The following is a 16,598-nucleotide window of genomic DNA, read 5'->3' as shown; positions in this document are numbered from 1 at the left end:
CGACGCAGCCAAGCTCACACGAGACGCTGAGAGCAGCAGGTTTATTCAGGGCTGTCCCCGAGGAGCAGCAGCGGGGATGACGTCGTCGGTCCCGGTGGACGTCCCCGAGGTCTGAGGTCTCAGTGTCGGGACGTGCGCTCATCCTCCTCGTTTTCCAGCTCGTAGGCAGGTCGGTAGCTCTCCCGGCCCTGGGCATCGGTGTAACGCAGCGCCGGGTTCTTCAGCGTGTTGGCCATGCTCCCCAGGGAGGTGTAGCTGCGAGGGGACAGCGCGGCTGTGGGAGGGGTGGGGGGGCCATCGCCCGACGCTGTGCCCCTCCTCAGGCTGTCACGCAGGGAAGGCAGCTCCCCACACTCACCCTTTGTCATAGAGGATGCAGTAAGGGACGAAGAGTTTGCGCAGGAACTCCCAGATGTCCCTGTACGTCCAGTCCTGAGGGCAGAATTGGGCAGGGATTGCTGCAGAGGTGGGTGGGCGGCCGCAGGCTGCCCCCTCGCCCCAGGGAAGGCAGCTGGCTCCAGCTCAGCGCACACAGAGCCGGCCGGCATCCTCTTGCCATGACCCCAGAGCGCATCCATCCCTCCCAGAGCCTCCCTGAACACGGCAAACGCCGCAGGTGGGCAGGAACAAGCCCCCACCACTGGCACCAGGCACCTCTGGCTGATGCTGGGGGGCCACGGCTGGGCAACAGGGCCCTGGGGAGAGGGGAATCGGGGAGAAAAAGCCCTGAGGATGAGGAATCGCTCCAGATTCACACCCTGACAAACAGGGACAGGCCCCAGCCCAGATGGAAGCAGAGGAAGCAGCGTACCAGCAGCGGGTTCACCCGCATGTACTGGGGCCAGTCGGGGTCTGTCATGCACATGGGGGTCAGGGTGCGTGAGTAGGGGTCTGTGCGCCGCGTGCCCATCAGGACGGCCTCCAGCTGCGGCTGCTGCTCCTTCAGGGTGAGCAGGGCATCCCGGATGGAGCCTTCCACCGTGCACAGCTGGATCTTGTACCTGGCACACAGCACCGGGGTGGGCTGCGTTGCTCACGCCCAGCTGGCAGCGTGCCCCTCGCTGCCCCGTACCTCCGCACGGTTGCCTGGATGAACTGCTCCATTTCAGGGAAGGGGGACACGATGCGGATGTAGAGCACCTTCAGCTTTTCTTGCCTCTCCGGGTACCGCCTGTGGAGAGACCCATCACAGACTGCCCCTGGCACATGGAGATGTGAAGCGAGGCAGCCACGTGGTCCCCCCTCCCTCGGGCCAGGCCCCAGGAAAACACTGCTATCCAGCGTGAGGCAGAGAGCCCCACAGCACTGAGCAGACCCTGTGGAAACCCACTGCCCCACAGCCAGGTACCTCTCCACGGCGGCGTGGACAAGGTGCAGCAGGGCCGTGCAGTCCTTGCCCCCGTTGAAACCCACGCAGAGCTGGGCCAGGCTGTATCGGTCCAAAGCCTCCTCAATGGTCCGCAGTGCTGCTGCCACCTTCTGTCCCAGGGCTGAGCCTGCTGGGAGGGGACAGTCGGTGCCCGCTGGCACTGGTGCCTGCTCAAGGCCACGCTGCCATGGCCCAGCTCCTTCCTGCGGGCTCATCTCACCCCCAGGCACAGCCCAGAGCTATTGCTGGCACCGCATCCTGAAGCCATGAGCCTGTGTGTCCCTAAGGCACAACGATCCCCCTGCCCAGGAAGGAGATGAGCACCAGACCCAAAGAGAAATCAGCAAGTTCCACACCCAGGCTGCTCTTGCCGCTGCCCCTCTGTGCCTGTGTGGGCTGCAAAGGAGCAGCACGAAAGCCCCACCCGCAGCTGGAAGCTCCTGTACCTGACTCAGCCAGGGCATAAACCTCGGTGGCGGCCGTGGAGATGCAGTCAGTCACCAACGGCACCACCACGCCCTGTGGCAGCTTCTCCATCAGGAAGCGATACGCCTCCTCCAGGTGCTGCTCCGACTCCGAGTCCAGCGTCAGCTTCACGCGGTAATAATTGTTGGCCCAGTCCGGGTAGGAACCCAAGCTGACGCGGCCCTGGAACGTGGCATTGGCCTGGTCCAGCACGGGCGCGATCTGCACCTCGTCAGCTGCCACGTAGATGGCACGGGAGTGGAAACGGGTCTGCTCGCTGCGGAAGAGGTGGCCGAGGCCGTCCAAGGCGCGCTCCATCAGCGCTGGGATGCCCGGGAAGATGTAGACGTTACGGACGCTGACCAGAGGGTACTTGAAGGCGCTGCCCGTGCGTCGGTCCGTGCCGTAATTGAGGCGTGAGGACTCGGGGACGCGAGCCAGCTTCATCTCGGGGCACTGCATGTCTGTCTTACCGAAGAACTTATGCACCAGGGCCACCAGCTCCGGGTGTGGGGTCACCCTCTCACCGAAAGCTTTGGCCACGGCCTCGAAGGTGACGTCGTCGTGCGTGGGCCCGATGCCCCCCGAGGTCAGCACGAAGGTGAAGCGCGAAGCGAAGGCGGCCACCTCAGCCGCGATGGTGTCCACGTCGTCGGGCACCACGGAGACGCGGGCCACGCGCACGCCCAGGGCGCGCAGCCGCCGGCACATGAAGAAGGAGTTCGTGTCCTGAGTGTGGCCCTGCGGGGAAGGGCGGCCGCGCGGAGCTCAGGCCCGGCCCCAGGCCCCGACCAGGCCTCAGCCCCACGCCCCGGCCTCACCTTGAGGATCTCATCTCCGATGACGATGATCCCGGCGGTGGAAGCGGAGCTGGGTCCCGCCATGGCGCGGAGCGCCGCGTTCCGCCGCTCGGTACCGAGCAGTGCGCCCCCCACCCGCAGCGCCGCGCGCATGGGCCACGCCGAACCGAACCGGCTCCGCCGCGCCGTCACCGCCCCGCGCTCCCATTGGTCGGGAGGGACGCGCGTCAAGGCGCTCCGCGAGCTCCGATTGGTTGAGAAGCCAAGGAGCCACTGTGGGGGGCGGGCCTTCCGTCTCCACCTCCCCCCTCCCCCTCCGAGCGCCATGGTCTCGCCCGGCGGCACGTGCGCTCCCCCGCCCCCCCCCACCGGAGCCATCCCGCGTCTCATCCCCGTTATCCTCAGAGCCCTCCCGCCCCAGGAGCCCCTCCCAACCACTTCTCCCTCAACCCAGAACCACCCGGGGATGGGGATGCTGCACCGGGCAGCCCCTGGAGCTCGGGGAACTCCCGAGCACCGGGAGCTGCTCCTGCCCCCATTCCCCCCCCCCCCCGCAGAACAGCAGCACACAGCAGTTCCCAAATATCTTTTTATTGAAATTTTTGAGAACCCCATCCCCGCGGCGCAGTGCCCGGGGCTGAGCCTCCGCGGGTGCCCAGATGGCACCGAATTCACGGGCATCGCAGGCACCCGGTGGCTCGGCCCCTGCCGGGAAAGTTCCCGGGAACAGAGGGTGCAAGGAAGGAGAATGAGGAAGAAGAATGAGGAAGAAGAGAAGAAGGACGATGAAGGTGCTTCGTAGCCCAGGCAGCCGATGGCTGCGGTCGGCCCGGGGAGCGCTCACTTCTCCGGCTTCTTGGGCAGCGGCCGTCGGAAGAGGAGGATATGGGGCTCTGCGGGGACGCAGCACTGCGTCGGATCGGGCCCGGGGACGGGAGCCCGCGTCCCGCGGAGCCGCGCGGGGCTCACCTGGTTCGTGGATCATGTAGTGCACCCAGCCCTGGCTCTGCTGCACGCCCAGGTTCCGCCACTCCGATTCGGACATCAGGTGGGTTTTGGGCACCAGCTTAGCGATGTCCTTGGGCAACATCACGTGCCTGCGGCCGCGGGGACCGCTCAGCACGGCTTGGCCGTCCCGGTGCCCTTCCCACCCCACGGTGCGTGCCACGTACCCCATCCTCCCCCCTCCGCCGCTTCTTCTGAGGCCTCACCACCCCCCCCCCCCTTCCCTATCCCGGTCGGGCCTTTCGTAGTGGAGAACCGCTACCGGGAACCTCCCCCCCCACTCCCTCCGTTTCCTGTTGCCGGAAGCGCGCCGTTACCGTGAGCCCCTCCCCTACCGCGGCCGCCGCCGCCGTCCTCCTCCCTTCCCGCCCCCCCTCAAGCAACGATTACCGGGCCCCTCCCGCCCCTCCTCACCGGTACTCGAACTCCTCGTCGTCGTATTTGTCGGAGTAGTAGATCTGCTTGTGCGCCATGCCGCCCGCGGTCCGCCCCCTTCCCGGCAGCCCCCGCCGCGCCCCTCTCCTCAGCTCCCGGCGGCCGTTGGTTCCCCCCGCCCCCCACCGGTGCTTTCAAACACCGCCGCCCCGCGCTCTCATTGGTCCGCGCCTCGAAGGCGGGCCGAGCGATTCGGGACTCGATTGGTTGGCGGCCGAGCGGGCACGCCCCTTCCCCCAGGGTCGGGCGCCGCCCGCCAGCGGCCCGCCGGGGCCGGCGGTTCGCGCGTCACGTGACGGGGGCGCGGTGAGGCCGCGGTGGAGGGGCGTGGGCCGGAAGTGAGTGGCGGCATGGCGGGGGGAGGGCGTTCGGTGCGGGGCGGTGCGGCCGCCGGGACCGGAGGAGACCGGCGCGAGACCCATGGTGCCCCGGTGAGCGTGTGGGCCGTCCTAGGACGGGTGGGCCTCGTGCGGGGCTGCGGTGCGGCCTGCACCGCCTGCGGGAGCGGCCCGGGCCGCGAGGGTCCCCCGGTGGCTCTGTTAGGCCCCGGGCTCGCGGGGTGGGCCGGGCTCTGCGGTGCTGCGGAGCTTCCGGGGCTGCTGGGCTGAGCCCCGTTCGCTGCCACGCACCGCGGGGTGACGGGAGTCCCGCTGGCGCCGGTGCGTTGTGAGTGGGGAAACGGCGTCACCGGGGCAGAGCAGGGCCGGGCAACGCCGGTGGTTGTGGGGTCACGGGGCCGCGGGGGCACCGCCGATCGTCTCTGTGCTGCAGGGCGGCTCCGGAGCTGCCGGTGCTATCGTGGTGCCGCTCGTGGGGGTGCTCGAGGTTCATCTGTCGGCGTGTCACCGCTGCTCGCTCCAGTCGCCACCGGCAGCGCTGTCAGGAGCTCTGTTCCTGACCCCAGAGCGGTGACGCTTTGACCCCGAGTGGGGCAGAGCACCGACCGTGCTCGTGGGCAACCTCAGCTTGTGGCCCCGCTGCTCTGTCCCCAGCTTTGAAGGGACACAAGGGGCAGGTAACCAGCGCAGACCTGGCTGGGGTGGTAGTGTCCCCTTCCAGGCCGTTGTCCTCACCCAGCAGCGGTGCTGTGTCTGTTCTGGGCTGTTCCTGGGTCACTGGGTGCCCCTGGCGCCTCATGGGCGGCCACAGGGACTGAGGACCCACTGAGTGGCCCCACTCCTGGTGGGATTAAAGCTGTGATGTTCTGTGTGTGAGAGGCAGCTGTCCCTGTGCTCCTGGATGGCCTGGGCTCTGCCTGCTTTGGAGCTGTGCACGGTTCAGATGAGGCACTGCTGCTTCCCATCTGAACGAGGATTTGAGGACCAGTAGCTCTATGACCGCACCACAGCCTTTGGGAGGGGGAGAGCCCAAAGCAGCATCCTGGGTACAGCCGGGTCCTGAGGAGGCCGTGCTGAGGTCAGGTTGTGGTCCTGCTGGTGCTGCAGCCTCCCCAGGAGACCCTGGGCTGCCCTGTGCCTCGCCAGCCTGGCTCTGCATCACAGTGCCACTCATCCGTGGCTGTTTTCTGGCTGTGCTGTCGCCGTTCCAACCCAGCCCCTTCTCCTCCCGCTGGCTTTTGGCACAGGGCTGTTCTCCCTTCCTTGTCGCTGACCTCAGCCCCAGAGTCCAAAGGGCCTCTTCGTTTCTGCACTTCCTCTGCAGCGAGTGACCTGCCAGTGCTCGTTGCCTGGCCCTGCCCAGGATGGGGCTGCGCCTGCCAGGCAGCCCCGCTTATCTCGCTGTCCCCCGGGCTAATCTCATTAACGCCCGCCTAGGCTCCGGTGCTGGCTTTGCAGGCCCCAGATAAGGCCATGATTGCTGTGAGGAAGTAAATCGTGTTTGTTGTCGTGCTCTGCTTGGCTGGCCCGGCCCCGAGCGACTCCGTGGTGAGGGTGGGAGCGACGCAGGGCTAGCTGGGGAGGGCAGGGGTTCTCATTGTGCTCCTGCTTTGCTCGCTGTGTTTTTCTTTCACTGCTGCCCTTCTCCCAGAGCTTCCTGCCCCTCCTGGCTCTGTGCACGTCTACCCTTCCGTGGCCCCTTTCCACCGCTCCTTCCTAACACCAGGTTCCGTTTCACACGCTCCTGCGGCCACATCCTGGCTCCTCCGTGGGGACTTCGTGCGTCCTTTTGTGGTGGGTGCCAGCCCGGGGGGGTGGCGTGGGCTGGAGCAGGGCAGTCCTCCATGCCTGAGCACCTCTTCTGTGTCTCATTTTGTGCCCTCTGTTTTTGGGGCCTGACAGCTACAGGGCAGAGTTCGGCCTCGGTGCTTGTTTCAGGTCACAGGGTGACTGAAAATGAGGTCCTTTTGCCTCGGGGCACTGCCTCACACAAGTGGCTCCCAACACTATTTGCCTGCAGGCACGATCTGAGCAGAGCCAGCCCTTGTCCCCACCTTGTCCCTGTGCTCCTGCCCCGGAGCATCCCAGCAGCAGTACAGGGCCATCGAGGAGGAGGAGGAGGAGGAGGAGGCTTCCCCCCATCTGCCTGCGGTCAGTGAGGAGCAGGCTCTGCCCGTGGCAGGGCTGGCTAACTCGCTGTTTGTCCCCGAACCGCAGGTCAGGCTGCCAGACAAGAGGGGCTGAGTGTTTGTTCCCTGCCCTCCGCCGGTGATGGAGTACGTGGTAAGGCCGGCCGGCGCTGGGGGCTTCGGTGGAAGGGCTAGGTGGCTTCGGTGGCGGATCCTGCCTCCCCCTCCCCCTTCTCCGGCAGGGCTCAGCCTCCGTTGCAGGCCTCCTCTGCTGTTTATTATTTCTTTTCCCTGCCCCTGTTCCGAGCAGGCTGCTGGGATGTTCAGGGCTGCGAACAGGAGGAGGTTGCACGCAGGAAAGCGTAGACGCCGCGTGACGTCGCAGTGGTGTTTAGGGGAAAATCCAGCTCTTGGCTGGCTCTCAGCCTTTCTCGTCGCTCTCCCCGCAATGCTGCGGGACGCCGGGGCAGGGGAAGGGCTCCGTCTCCCCACGCTGGGTCGTGGGGGTCTCCTGCCTTCCCAGTGCTGACGAGCTGTGTACGTGTGGCAGCTCTTGCGCCTGTGCCTGCGTGCGCCTCGCCGCGATTTCTTGCCAAACCGCTCGCGTGTTCCAGCTCTCTGACTCAGCTCCTGCTTTGTGTTTCCTGGGAGGATGTCAGGAGCCTCGCCGCTCAGTGCCCAGGGAAATGCAGGATCCTCCAGGCCGCGTGCAGAGCAGAGAGGAGGGCACGGCTCCTGGTTTGCTGTGCTGTGTCCCTTCTCTGCTCCTCGTCCTCCTCTGGGCCGTGCATGAGGTCACCCACAAGCACGCAGCGTCCCTCTGTCCTGCACATAGGCGGGATTTGGCCAAGCCCTGGCTTCCAGGCACGAGGAGCTGCTCTGCTGCAGGGCTGAGAGCATGCTGCCAGCCGGTCCGGCGAGAGGAGGAGCTGCTGGGTGCTGCTCAGGGGCTGCTGTTTGGGCAGGACCCAGCTCCATGGTGCTGCGCACGTCTTGGTTTGCCTTCGGTGCTCTGTGGCCCCTGGGCAGGGGTCTCCGATTCCTGGGGTGGGCTCTGGGGCTGTGGCAGTTGAAGGCGGGGTGTGGTGAGACGTCTCGTTCCCAGCCAGTGCTGGTGGGGACGTGTGTGCTGTCTGGTTGCAGCCTCGGTGCCGGAGGTCCTGATAAAATCAGGAGTTATTCTGTTTTGTAGAAGCAGAGCTCTGTGAGAAGCGGGCACAGCTCGGGGCGCCGTGTGTGGCAGCAATTGCTGCTCCTTGACCTGGCTGGGTCAAGAAGACCCTTTGCCCTTTTGCAGTTCCCCCCACCCCAGCTCTCCTCAGGCAGTGAACACCCCCTGTTTGCAGCTTTTATGCAGGGGTTGCTGTGCCAGGTGAGCTCCCCAGCCCCACATCCGTGAGCCAGCCAAGGTCCTTGGGGGCAAACCCCGCTGCTTTGACCCTCCCCAACGCCGCCCAGCAGAGCGGGGCAGGCAGCTCCCTGCTTCCTGGCTCCCCAGCCCCGGGCTTTCTGCCTTTCTTCAGAGCAGTCTTGCTGCCGCCCATGGGAAGGTCACGGCACTGAGCGGCCACGGGGCCCCCGGGGGGAGCAGAGAGCTTCGTGGGACGGATCCCCCAGCACCGAGGTGGGGGCTGACGGGCTGTGGGACCCGCTGGCATCACGGCCCCGTGCCTTGTGGGATCCCAGCTATTCCAAGCTATTCCCAGCCTCCATTTCCCTGTCTCTGTGGCTGTGTGCCAACGTTTGGGAAGCGGGGTGGGAGGTTTGGCTCCTGTGCTGGGGCTGAGCGGGGAGAGCCCTTCCCTGGGGTTGGATTTCTGTGATTTCAGCTCGGTGTAGGGTCTGTGGGAATGCCCTGGCTCGCGTAGTGGCAGTGAGCAGGGCCTGGCAGCGGCTCAGAGGGGCTCAGAGCTTTTGGGGAGGGGAGGGCAGAAGAATGGCAGAATGGCTTGGGCTGGAAGGGGCTTTAAAGATCATCTAACTCCAACCCCAAGGGGCCGGAGGGGGATTTCTGAGGTCCCCCTGACCCCGTTCGCGTGCTGGGTGGGGAGGACGGGGCAGAGGATGGTCTTATCTCAGAGCCCCCCCCACCCAAAATCAGGGGCTTTGCCCAGCTGTGCCAATGGGTGAGATTTGCCCTGGCGCCGCCGGCCTGCTCTGGCTTTTCCCCAGCTCCCTCTAGCTCCGCCTGTGACCTTGATTTTTCTGCTCCAGATCCTCGCTGGGTCCCCACCCCTCCCCACGAGCCCCTCCTGCTCTGCCGCCCCAGCCCCACAGCCCGCTCCTCCGCCTGTGAGTCAGCACAGCCCTTCCGATCAGCGGCGGCCCCTTCTCCCCTCCGGGAGGAGCCGGGATGCGGGAAGCAGCAGCAGCCATTGGCGGCTCCCAGCAGCTCCGTGCCGCAGCCCCGCGCTGAGCACAGCTTCTCACTGCACCCACCTGTATCCTTCTCCCGGCCATCCTCCTCCTCTGCCAGTCTGGAGCTGCACTGGACGTCCCCGCATCGTTCTGGCATCGTGGCCCCCCCCAACCCCCCCCGGTCTCAGGCGTCGCTCCCCCCCGGCGATCCCGGGGAGCCAACGGCAGCTGCCCGCCGCCGGCACGTGGCTCGCGTAGCGCCGGCTGCCACAGAAGGACCTTGTTCGCTCCTGGACCGTGCTCGGAGCGGGGCTGGGCTGGGCTCGGATGTGCTCTGTGGCTGCCTTGTCTCAGGGCTTTAAATATTCATGCTTTTGATTTCCTCTTAGCTGCTGGCAGCCGCTTGCGAGAGCACAGGGGCCGGAGCGAGCCGGCGGGGGTGGAGGGGCAGTGGTCCGGGGCTCATCTGTGGGGCAGAGGGGGCTGCGTTGAGCCCCTGCTGAAGACAATGGGATTCGTCGCCGATCCGCTTTGGGAACAGCGTTGAGCATTGGGGCTTGAGGACCTCCTGGCCGGGGTCCGAGCACACTGAGCCCCCGCACCGGCTGCTCCGCACGGCCCCGGGGTGTAGCTGCAGCCTCGCTTCCTCCCCGGGAGCAGGGGTCGCTCTCCATCTGGCCGGATCCCTGCCGGATCGCTGACGCTGGTTGCTATCGATCGGCTGTGACGGCGTGGAGCTGGGCAGCCCCTGCTGCGTGCCGACCCGAGCGTGCCGGAGCCGGGGCCGGTTCTCCTCGTTGAGCCATGCAGGGCTGGCGAGTGCCTGGCACCGAGCTCTGCCGAGGCTGGTGCCTGGGGGGGGATTCCTGGAGGCTGTAGGCACCCAGATGGGGTTTCTGTGAGGGGTGGGCATGTGCCAGCCCTTCTTGCCGCTCTCCAGAATGGATCTCCTGCAGAAGAGCAAATACAGCCACCTGCGGAACGAGTCCGTCTCCTCCCTGGAGGAGGCAGTGGGAGCCTTGGGGACCCCCGCGTCCCCGGTGGAGTCCCTCGCAGGCACGCGGTCTCTGCCTGGCTCCCTGTCGTCCTCCTCCCTCAGCCCCATGCTGCCTCTCGGGGAGCTCTCGTCCGAATCTGAGGACAGCCCCACCACCCTCTGCTCCTTCTTCCCCAAAATGGCCAACCTGAAGCTCTCGAACCCTGCCAACCTGCTCAGCCTGCGGGGCTCCTCGACCAGCAGCCTCAAGGAGGCCGGGAACCCGGGGCAGCCCGTCCTGACCGGGACGCTCCCACCGGCACCGGGGGGATCAAGCAGCCCCGACTCAGTGGGACCTGTCACTGTCTGTTCCCAGGATATGAACAAGCTGAGCTATGGGAAGAGGACGCGAGTGGAAGGCGGCCAGCTGGGCGGTGATGAGTGGACCCGCCACGGCAGCTTTGTCAATAAGCCCACGCGTGGCTGGCTGCACCCGGATGACAAGGTCATGGGTCCCGGGGTCTCCTACCAGGTCAGGGTGAGTGCTGGGGCATCTCTGCAGTCTGGGAGTGGGCTCTGGGGGCATGCTTGTTGTGGGTGGGTGGGATTCCCGTGGAGGTGAATGCTGCGGTGTGGACTTGGTGGGGACCTGTCCCCTCCTTGCTCGTGGGGGCTGCATGGGGAGGTGGGGGGGGGGCAAAAGTGATCCAATCCCAATGCTGCCCCTGCTCTGCTCCACAGTACATGGGCTGCGTAGAAGTCCTTCAGTCTATGAGGGCTTTGGATTTCAACACGAGGACTCAGGTCACCAGGTGAGCCCCGGGGCTGTGCTGGGGGGCTTGGGGCTGCCAGGGTGGGCGCGGAGGTGGATCCAGGCTGTCTGCAGCCATGGAGGAAGCTGCCTGGAGATCGATGAGCCTGTCAATGAGCTTGGTCAGGCAGGAAGCACTCCTGCAGCTGCATCAAATATTAACAGACCACTCTTCCCCTGTCCCTGCTGGGTCTGGGAGGCAGCCTGCACTGCCCGAGGGCTTCCCTTTTGTTTCTCGCTTAACCCTGTCCCTTCTGCGTTGGTCCCTGCATCCTCTGCCCTGCAGTTCCCCACAAACATGGCAAGGATAGTAGAGTTTTGTCCCTGTGCTGGTGCAGGAGAAACAAATGCGGACTCCCTGGCTGATATCTTGCTTTGCTCCCTGCAGAGAGGCCATTGGCCTGGTGTGTGAAGCTGTGCCCGGTGCCAAGGGAGCTGTGAGGAGGAGGAAGGTGAGGCTGTGCCGGGGGAGCTGCTGACAGGAGTGTTTTGGGAAGCCTATGGCTGAGAACTGGATCTCAACCCTGCCAGCAGTGCCTGGGGGCTCTGATTACCCCCGTGGCTCCGCTGGAGCAGTGGTGGAGACAAGTTTCCCAATGCTGCTGTTCTCCCCCAGCCCTGCGGCCGCTCCTTGAACTCCATCCTGGGCAAGAGCAACCTGAAGTTCGCCGGCATGCCCATCACCCTGACCATCTCCACCAGCAGCCTCAACCTCATGGCCTCTGACTGCAAGCAGGTGAGAACAGGGAGCTGCTAGGGGCTGCATGGCTGGCTTCAAACGAGCAGGGATCCCTGCGTCCCCTCCAGGCTCTGCAGGTGTCCCCCTTCTCCCTGAGTATGTGTGGGTGCCTTTGTTTCCTGTTGAGTGCTCACCTCCTGATCCAAAACGTCCTGCTTCCCCCGTTCCTGGTGGCAAAGGGATCTAAGCAATACCCTGAATGTCTTGTGGGATCTGTCCTCCAGATCTTGAGTTCTCCAGCCTTTGAGGTCTCATAGTTTTGAGTCAGGTCTCAGGAGCTCTGCTGGTGTCCCAGCCCTTCTTTCTGGTTGCCTGTGGCTCATAGCCAGGGCTCCTGAAGCTTGTAAGCCCCACACTGGGCCGGTCCCAGGGAGAACGTGCCAGGCTGGGTGCTGAGGAGCTACACCTAACAGTGCCTCTGCCTTGCAGATCATTGCCAACCATCACATGCAGTCCATCTCCTTCGCTTCTGGGGGTGACCCGGTGAGTACAGAAGCTCCCCATCCACACACAGTGTCCCACCCTGTGCGGGGGATCAGGGCCCCTCCTGCCTTCTCCCCAAAGTCCCAGGCAGCGTGCTCGCCAGCAGCCCCAGCTCACCACCACCCTATTCCACAGGACACAGCTGAGTACGTTGCCTACGTTGCCAAAGACCCCGTCAACCAGAGAGGTGAGGCTGCTGCTGAGGCTGGATTTGCCAGAGCCCCATTCTGGGGAAGATGAGGTGCAGCTCAATAGTGCAGAGGGGGGACTGGGTCCCTGCAGGGGAGCTCTGGGGTGCACGGGGTGGGATCAAAGGGTGGAGGATTTAACGCTGGTATTCCCTGCTCCCATGCTGCCCGTTCCCTTCCCAGCCTGCCATATCCTGGAGTGCCCTGAGGGTTTGGCCCAGGACGTGATCAGCACAATTGGGCAGGCCTTTGAGCTGCGCTTCAAGCAGTACCTGAAGAACCCCCCAAAGCTGGTGACACCCCACGACAGGTAAGAGCAGGGTTGGATGGGAAAGGAGAGAGGTGGGGGTGCCCGAGCTTTCTTGGTATGGTGAAAGGATGCAGCTCCTCAGGCTGCTGTCAGCTGCTCAGCTGTGCCCTGCCCTCTCAGGATGGCAGGGTTTGATGGCTCCGCCTGGGATGAGGAAGAGGAGGAGCCTGCCCCAGATCACCAGTACTACAACGACTTCCCTGGCAAGGAGCCTCCAATCGGGGGGGTCGTGGACATGCGGCTGCGGAATGGGGCGGCGCAGACCCCCAATCACCTGGGGGCCACGCTGGTAAGGCACTGAGCTGGGGCTCAGGGGGCTGCTGGGGAGGTTTTGCTATACAGAGGAGATGCAAGGACCTCCATGGGGCTGTGGGCTGCCTAAAATCCACGCCACGCTTCTGTCCAGCCCCTCTGGCAACCCACACTGGGGACTGGGGAGGGATGAGAGTGCAGCAGGATCCACTTGGCTCACCATGTGCCTCTCTGCAGCCTGTTGGCCAGACGTCTGGAGGGGAATTTGACCCTCGGAAGCAGCACGGTCCTGCCCAAGGTGATGTGATGGATGTGGCTGTCCCCATATGCTTTCCTGGTCCCAGAGTGCTCCAGCAGTGAGCACTGGGGCTTTAGCATTGCTGACCACAGTGCTCTTTGCAGCAGGAAGAGAGAAGTACCCAACTGCAGCGGGTGCATCCGGCCGTACGGACCTGTTTGATGACCCATCTTATGTGAACGTGCAGAACGTGGACAAGACACGCCAAGCAGCAGCTACAGGCAGCCCTGCAGCGTCCAACGGCAGTGCCCAGCCCCAGCGAGACCTCTTTGACATGAGTGAGTGGCACGGTGGCAGTGCTCGTCCCCAGGCCGTGCAGTCCGTCCTGGGTGCGGGCTGAGTGCTGGACCCCCTCCCTTTTTCCTGCAGAGCCATTCGAAGATGCCCTACGTGCTCCTCCATCTGTGCCTGCGACCCTGCCACCTGCCCAGGTGGTGGCATCCATGGAGGAGCAGCTGAGACGGGAGCCCTGGTACCACAGGAAGATGAACCGTAAGGAGGCTGAGAAGCTGCTGAAGGTGAACGGAGATTTCCTGGTGCGGGAGAGCACCACCACCCCCGGTCAGTACGTGCTGACTGGTCTGCAGGGTGGGCAGCCCAAGCACCTGCTGCTCGTCGATCCTGAAGGAGTGGTGAGTTCCTGTAACACCAAAGCTTGGGGACCCCATGTCTCTCCACCCTTATAAGAACCATCAAAGCGTTGGGCTTCCAGCTGCCCCTTGGGGACATCTCTGTGTTGGCTTTAGGGGATGGAAGGGGGCCTGGAAGAGTAAAAGGGAGGGGGAAGGAGATCACTTGGGGGCATGAGCAGCTTCCTGAGTTCCTTGCCCCTACAGGTCCGGACAAAAGACCACCGTTTTGAGAGCGTCAGCCACCTCATCAGCTACCACATGGACAATCACCTGCCCATCATCTCAGCGGGCAGCGAGATGTGCCTGCAGCAGCCGGTGGAGAGGAAACTGTGAGCTCCCGGGGGCTTCGGTGCGCACCCCCCCAGCCCTGTTTCCCACTCTGGGGAGCACTTGGACTCAGCCGGGGCTGAGCGTGGACTGCCTTGGGGATGGGCCCGTCCCTCCCACCACCGCGTGGAGCTGGCGGCCGTGGGGTGCGGGCAGCGTGGCGTGAGCTGCCTGCAGGGCCGGGGGCTGGTGGTGCCAAAGCCCCCTCTCCTCCCAGCTCCAGCCTTCGCACAGCTGCTCCGCTCATACCGAATCCCAGCCCCCTACGGTGTCATCACGGGGGCATGAGCCCCCCGGGGCCGGGCTCTGCTCTCCAGCCCGGTTGGAAGTGGGGGCGGCCAGGCCTCCTCCCGTGAGCAGCAGCAGGCCCCGGGGGGGGGCTCACCCAGGGCTGGGCCCTGCGCTCTCTGCTCCCCAAGCACAAGGCCCGGCTGGCCGCGCACCGAATGTACCCGATCACTTTATGTGTAACTGTGCCTTGACCCCGCAGGTCCCACACATATATGCAATGCAGCCGGGCTGGGGCTGAGGGCTGACAGCTCCCCCGTGCCCCCCGTGCCCCTCCCTCGCTGCCGGAGCTGGCCGGGCCCCACTGCATGCACCTCGATCCCCTGAAGCCAAAGCGCAGCCCTGCCCCGGCCCCGCTATAACCAAAGGATCCGGCGGTTCGTATTAAAGTTGGTATTGTATTTCTTTACGCTGTGCCTGCTGTGTTGGTGCTGGGGGCGGGGAGGGGAGGGGTTGAAGCCTTCGGGGTCGTCGGAGGCGCACCCCTTCGTACTTCGCACATGGTTCCTCCCTTCCCCTGGGGCCCCTTCCCATGGTTCCTCCCATCCCCCCTCTCTCGCCGCACACATGGTTCGCCCCAGACCCCGCCCCTCGTGCAGCGATTGGTCCCGCCGCGACTTCCGCTTCCGGCGCGCCGTGCGGTGGAGCCCCGGCGGTGCCATGGCGCCGCGCCGGTTGTGAGGGCTATGGCGGCCCCGCACGGAGAGAAGCTGGAGGGAGGCGTCCCGGCCCCGCCGCCCCCGCCGGGGCCCCCGCACCCCGCGGGCAGCGCCGCCGTCGGCGGCCCCGGCCGGAAGCAGGGGAAGGCAGGTGAGCGCTGGCGGCGGGAGCGGGCGGGCCGGGCCGGGCTGGTCTGGCGGCGGCGGGAGCGGGCCTGACTCGGTCCCGCATCTCCCCGCAGGTCTGCAGATGAAGAGCCCCGAGAAGAAGCGGCGGAAGTCCAACACGCAGGTACGGGCGGGCGAGAGGACCGCCGGCTCCGGGCCGCCCCCGCCGCGGGCGGTACCGGGGCCGCGGCTCTGACCGGCGCCGTTTCCCCGCAGGGCCCGGCGTACTCCCACCTGTCGGAGTTCGCCCCGCCGCCCACCCCCATGGTGGACCACCTGGTGGCCTCCAACCCGTTCGAGGATGACTTCGGGGCCCCCAAGGTGGGGGCTGCGGCCGCTCCCTTCCTGGGCAGCCCAGTGCCCTTCGGCGGCTTCCGCATGCAGGGCGGGGGCATGGCGCCGCAGGTGCCCCCCGGGTACGGAGGGGGTCCGCAGCCCATGAGGCGGCAGCCCCCTCCCTTTGCCCCCGGGCAGATGGGTCCGGCTTTCGGCATGCCCCCCCAGAACCCCGGCTATGTCCAGCCCGGGGGCATGAGCTTCCCCGGGCAGCCCTTCAACCAGCCCCCCCTCGGACAGAACTTCAGCCCTCCCACGGGGCAGCTTATGCAGGGGCCCGTCGGGGGTTTCGGGCCCATGATGTCCCCCACCATGGGGCAGCCTCCCCGGGGGGACATGGGCCCCGGGCCGGCTCTGAACCCCCCCGGCGGGCCGGCCATGGCACAGCGCTTCAGCCAGCCCGGCAATCTCTTTGGACAATCCCCCATGCAGCGCCCCGGGCAGAACATGCCCCCCCTTCCCCCCAACGCCAGCCCTTTCCCCGGGGCAGACCCCGGCTTCCCCGCTGGCGGAGAGGAAGGGGGTAAAAACCTGAATCCCCCACCCAGCACCTTCCCCCCAGAGCAGCACTCGGGCTCCCCGGCTGCCGTTAACGGGGCGCAGCCCAGCTTTGCCCCCGCCAGCGCCGGCCGCGGCGGCGGCACCCCCGAAGCCAACAGCCTCCCCCCCCCCAGCAAGGTGGCTGCTGGCTCAGGGCACCAGCCCCCCCCCGGCCTGGTGTACCCGTGCGGGGCTTGCCGCAACGAGGTGAACGACGACCAGGATGCCATCCTGTGCGAGGCCTCCTGCCAGAAATGGTTCCACCGGGAGTGCACGGGCATGACGGAGAATGCCTACGGGCTGCTCACCACCGAGGCCTCCGCCGTCTGGGCCTGTGACTTCTGCCTGAAGACCAAGGAGATCCAGTCGGTGTACGTCCGCGAGGGCATGGGACAGTTGGTGGCCGCCAACGACGGCTGACGCCCCGCTGCCCCCGCACCGTGTACAGTGCCCCACGTGGTTTTAGGACCAAACCCCCTTTTGTAGCCATCGGACCCACGAGCGCCGGATGGCACCGGTGACGTTCCCCGCCGCGGTGGACTCTGGCTGTGCAGCACCGGGATGGGGCCGTGGGGGTCTCCACGGGGGCTGAGCCTTCTCTGTGCCCCCCGGGGTGGGCTCTGCGCGGTGCCCGGGGTGGGGCCGTATCCCCGCCTCCCCCACCCCCCGGCCCCGATGTTCTCCCTCCGTGG

General features: G+C 66.0%; 4 protein-coding genes across 10 annotated transcripts; 2 read left to right on the top strand and 2 right to left on the bottom strand.

The window, feature by feature from the left end:
* Positions 1-96: 96 nt before the first annotated feature.
* Positions 97-2,811, bottom strand: FLAD1 (flavin adenine dinucleotide synthetase 1). 3 transcript variants are annotated; one of them, XM_065729850.1, is made up of 7 exons: positions 2,656-2,811; positions 1,816-2,575; positions 1,349-1,499; positions 1,073-1,171; positions 812-1,001; positions 359-432; positions 97-255 (listed from the first exon to the last, which is right to left on the bottom strand). In XM_065729850.1, the coding sequence occupies exons 1-7, from the start codon at positions 2,785-2,787 to the stop codon at positions 120-122; spliced, it is 1,542 nt and encodes a 513-aa protein (XP_065585922.1). In that variant the 5' UTR covers positions 2,788-2,811; the 3' UTR covers positions 97-119. The 3 variants fall into 3 exon arrangements, 2 of the variants coding, with proteins under 2 accessions (XP_065585922.1, XP_065585923.1); XM_065729851.1 differs by having other exon boundaries at positions 1,349-1,496; XR_010621829.1 differs by lacking the exons at positions 97-255; positions 359-432 and having other exon boundaries at positions 928-1,001; positions 1,349-1,579.
* Positions 2,812-3,378: 567 nt separating this feature from the next.
* On the bottom strand, positions 3,379-4,176 carry CKS1B (CDC28 protein kinase regulatory subunit 1B). Its single transcript, XM_065729849.1, has 3 exons — positions 4,054-4,176; positions 3,604-3,731; positions 3,379-3,527 (listed from the first exon to the last, which is right to left on the bottom strand). The coding sequence occupies exons 1-3, from the start codon at positions 4,110-4,112 to the stop codon at positions 3,475-3,477; spliced, it is 240 nt and encodes a 79-aa protein (XP_065585921.1). The 5' UTR covers positions 4,113-4,176; the 3' UTR covers positions 3,379-3,474.
* Positions 4,177-4,387: 211 nt separating this feature from the next.
* On the top strand, positions 4,388-14,059 carry SHC1 (SHC adaptor protein 1). Of its 5 annotated transcripts, none has more exons than XM_065729848.1 (13): positions 4,388-4,412; positions 10,252-10,413; positions 10,617-10,687; positions 11,075-11,138; positions 11,303-11,422; positions 11,855-11,908; positions 12,044-12,095; positions 12,280-12,406; positions 12,527-12,695; positions 12,896-12,956; positions 13,061-13,234; positions 13,326-13,588; positions 13,793-14,059. In XM_065729848.1, exons 2-13 carry the CDS (start codon positions 10,255-10,257, stop codon positions 13,919-13,921), a joined length of 1,443 nt encoding a protein of 480 aa, XP_065585920.1. In that variant the 5' UTR covers positions 4,388-4,412; positions 10,252-10,254; the 3' UTR covers positions 13,922-14,059. The 5 variants fall into 5 exon arrangements, with proteins under 5 accessions (XP_065585920.1, XP_065585917.1, XP_065585919.1 ...); XM_065729845.1 differs by lacking the exon at positions 4,388-4,412 and adding an exon at positions 4,420-4,505; XM_065729847.1 differs by lacking the exon at positions 4,388-4,412 and adding an exon at positions 5,840-5,960.
* Positions 14,060-14,870: 811 nt separating this feature from the next.
* Positions 14,871-16,564, top strand: PYGO2 (pygopus family PHD finger 2). Its single transcript, XM_065729842.1, has 3 exons — positions 14,871-15,013; positions 15,105-15,154; positions 15,247-16,564. Exons 1-3 carry the CDS (start codon positions 14,890-14,892, stop codon positions 16,324-16,326), a joined length of 1,254 nt encoding a protein of 417 aa, XP_065585914.1. The 5' UTR covers positions 14,871-14,889; the 3' UTR covers positions 16,327-16,564.
* The last annotated feature ends 34 nt before the right edge of the window (positions 16,565-16,598 follow it).

The sequence above is a fragment of the Cyrtonyx montezumae genome, unplaced genomic scaffold, assembly GCF_038088225.1.
Source record: "Cyrtonyx montezumae isolate F1298 unplaced genomic scaffold, pur_monq_1.0 scaffold_110, whole genome shotgun sequence".
Taxonomy (NCBI): domain Eukaryota; kingdom Metazoa; phylum Chordata; class Aves; order Galliformes; family Odontophoridae; genus Cyrtonyx; species Cyrtonyx montezumae.
Note: the sequence above shows the minus strand (reverse complement) of the source record. Positions and strands in the feature narration are given on the sequence as shown.

Coding starts and splice junctions, on each gene's coding strand:
- FLAD1 (XM_065729850.1), bottom strand. CDS start 2,787: ATGCGCGCGGCGCTGCGGGTGGGGGGCGCACTGCTCGGTACCGAGCGG. Junction 433..811: donor TGCGGGTGAACCCGCTGCTG/GTACGCTGCTTC, acceptor TTCTGCCCTCAG/GACTGGACGTACAGGGACAT. Junction 256..358: donor TGCATCCTCTATGACAAAGG/GTGAGTGTGGGG, acceptor GTCCCCTCGCAG/CTACACCTCCCTGGGGAGCA.
- CKS1B (XM_065729849.1), bottom strand. CDS start 4,112: ATGGCGCACAAGCAGATCTACTACTCCGACAAATACGACGACGAGGAG. Junction 3,732..4,053: donor GACGAGGAGTTCGAGTACCG/GTGAGGAGGGGC, acceptor CCGCGGCCGCAG/GCACGTGATGTTGCCCAAGG. Junction 3,528..3,603: donor CTACATGATCCACGAACCAG/GTGAGCCCCGCG, acceptor GCGTCCCCGCAG/AGCCCCATATCCTCCTCTTC.
- SHC1 (XM_065729843.1), top strand. CDS start 9,811: ATGTGCCAGCCCTTCTTGCCGCTCTCCAGAATGGATCTCCTGCAGAAG. Junction 10,414..10,616: donor GGGTCTCCTACCAGGTCAGG/GTGAGTGCTGGG, acceptor TCTGCTCCACAG/TACATGGGCTGCGTAGAAGT. Junction 12,096..12,279: donor AGACCCCGTCAACCAGAGAG/GTGAGGCTGCTG, acceptor TTCCCTTCCCAG/CCTGCCATATCCTGGAGTGC.
- PYGO2 (XM_065729842.1), top strand. CDS start 14,890: ATGGCGGCCCCGCACGGAGAGAAGCTGGAGGGAGGCGTCCCGGCCCCG. Junction 15,014..15,104: donor CCGGAAGCAGGGGAAGGCAG/GTGAGCGCTGGC, acceptor ATCTCCCCGCAG/GTCTGCAGATGAAGAGCCCC. Junction 15,155..15,246: donor GGCGGAAGTCCAACACGCAG/GTACGGGCGGGC, acceptor GTTTCCCCGCAG/GGCCCGGCGTACTCCCACCT.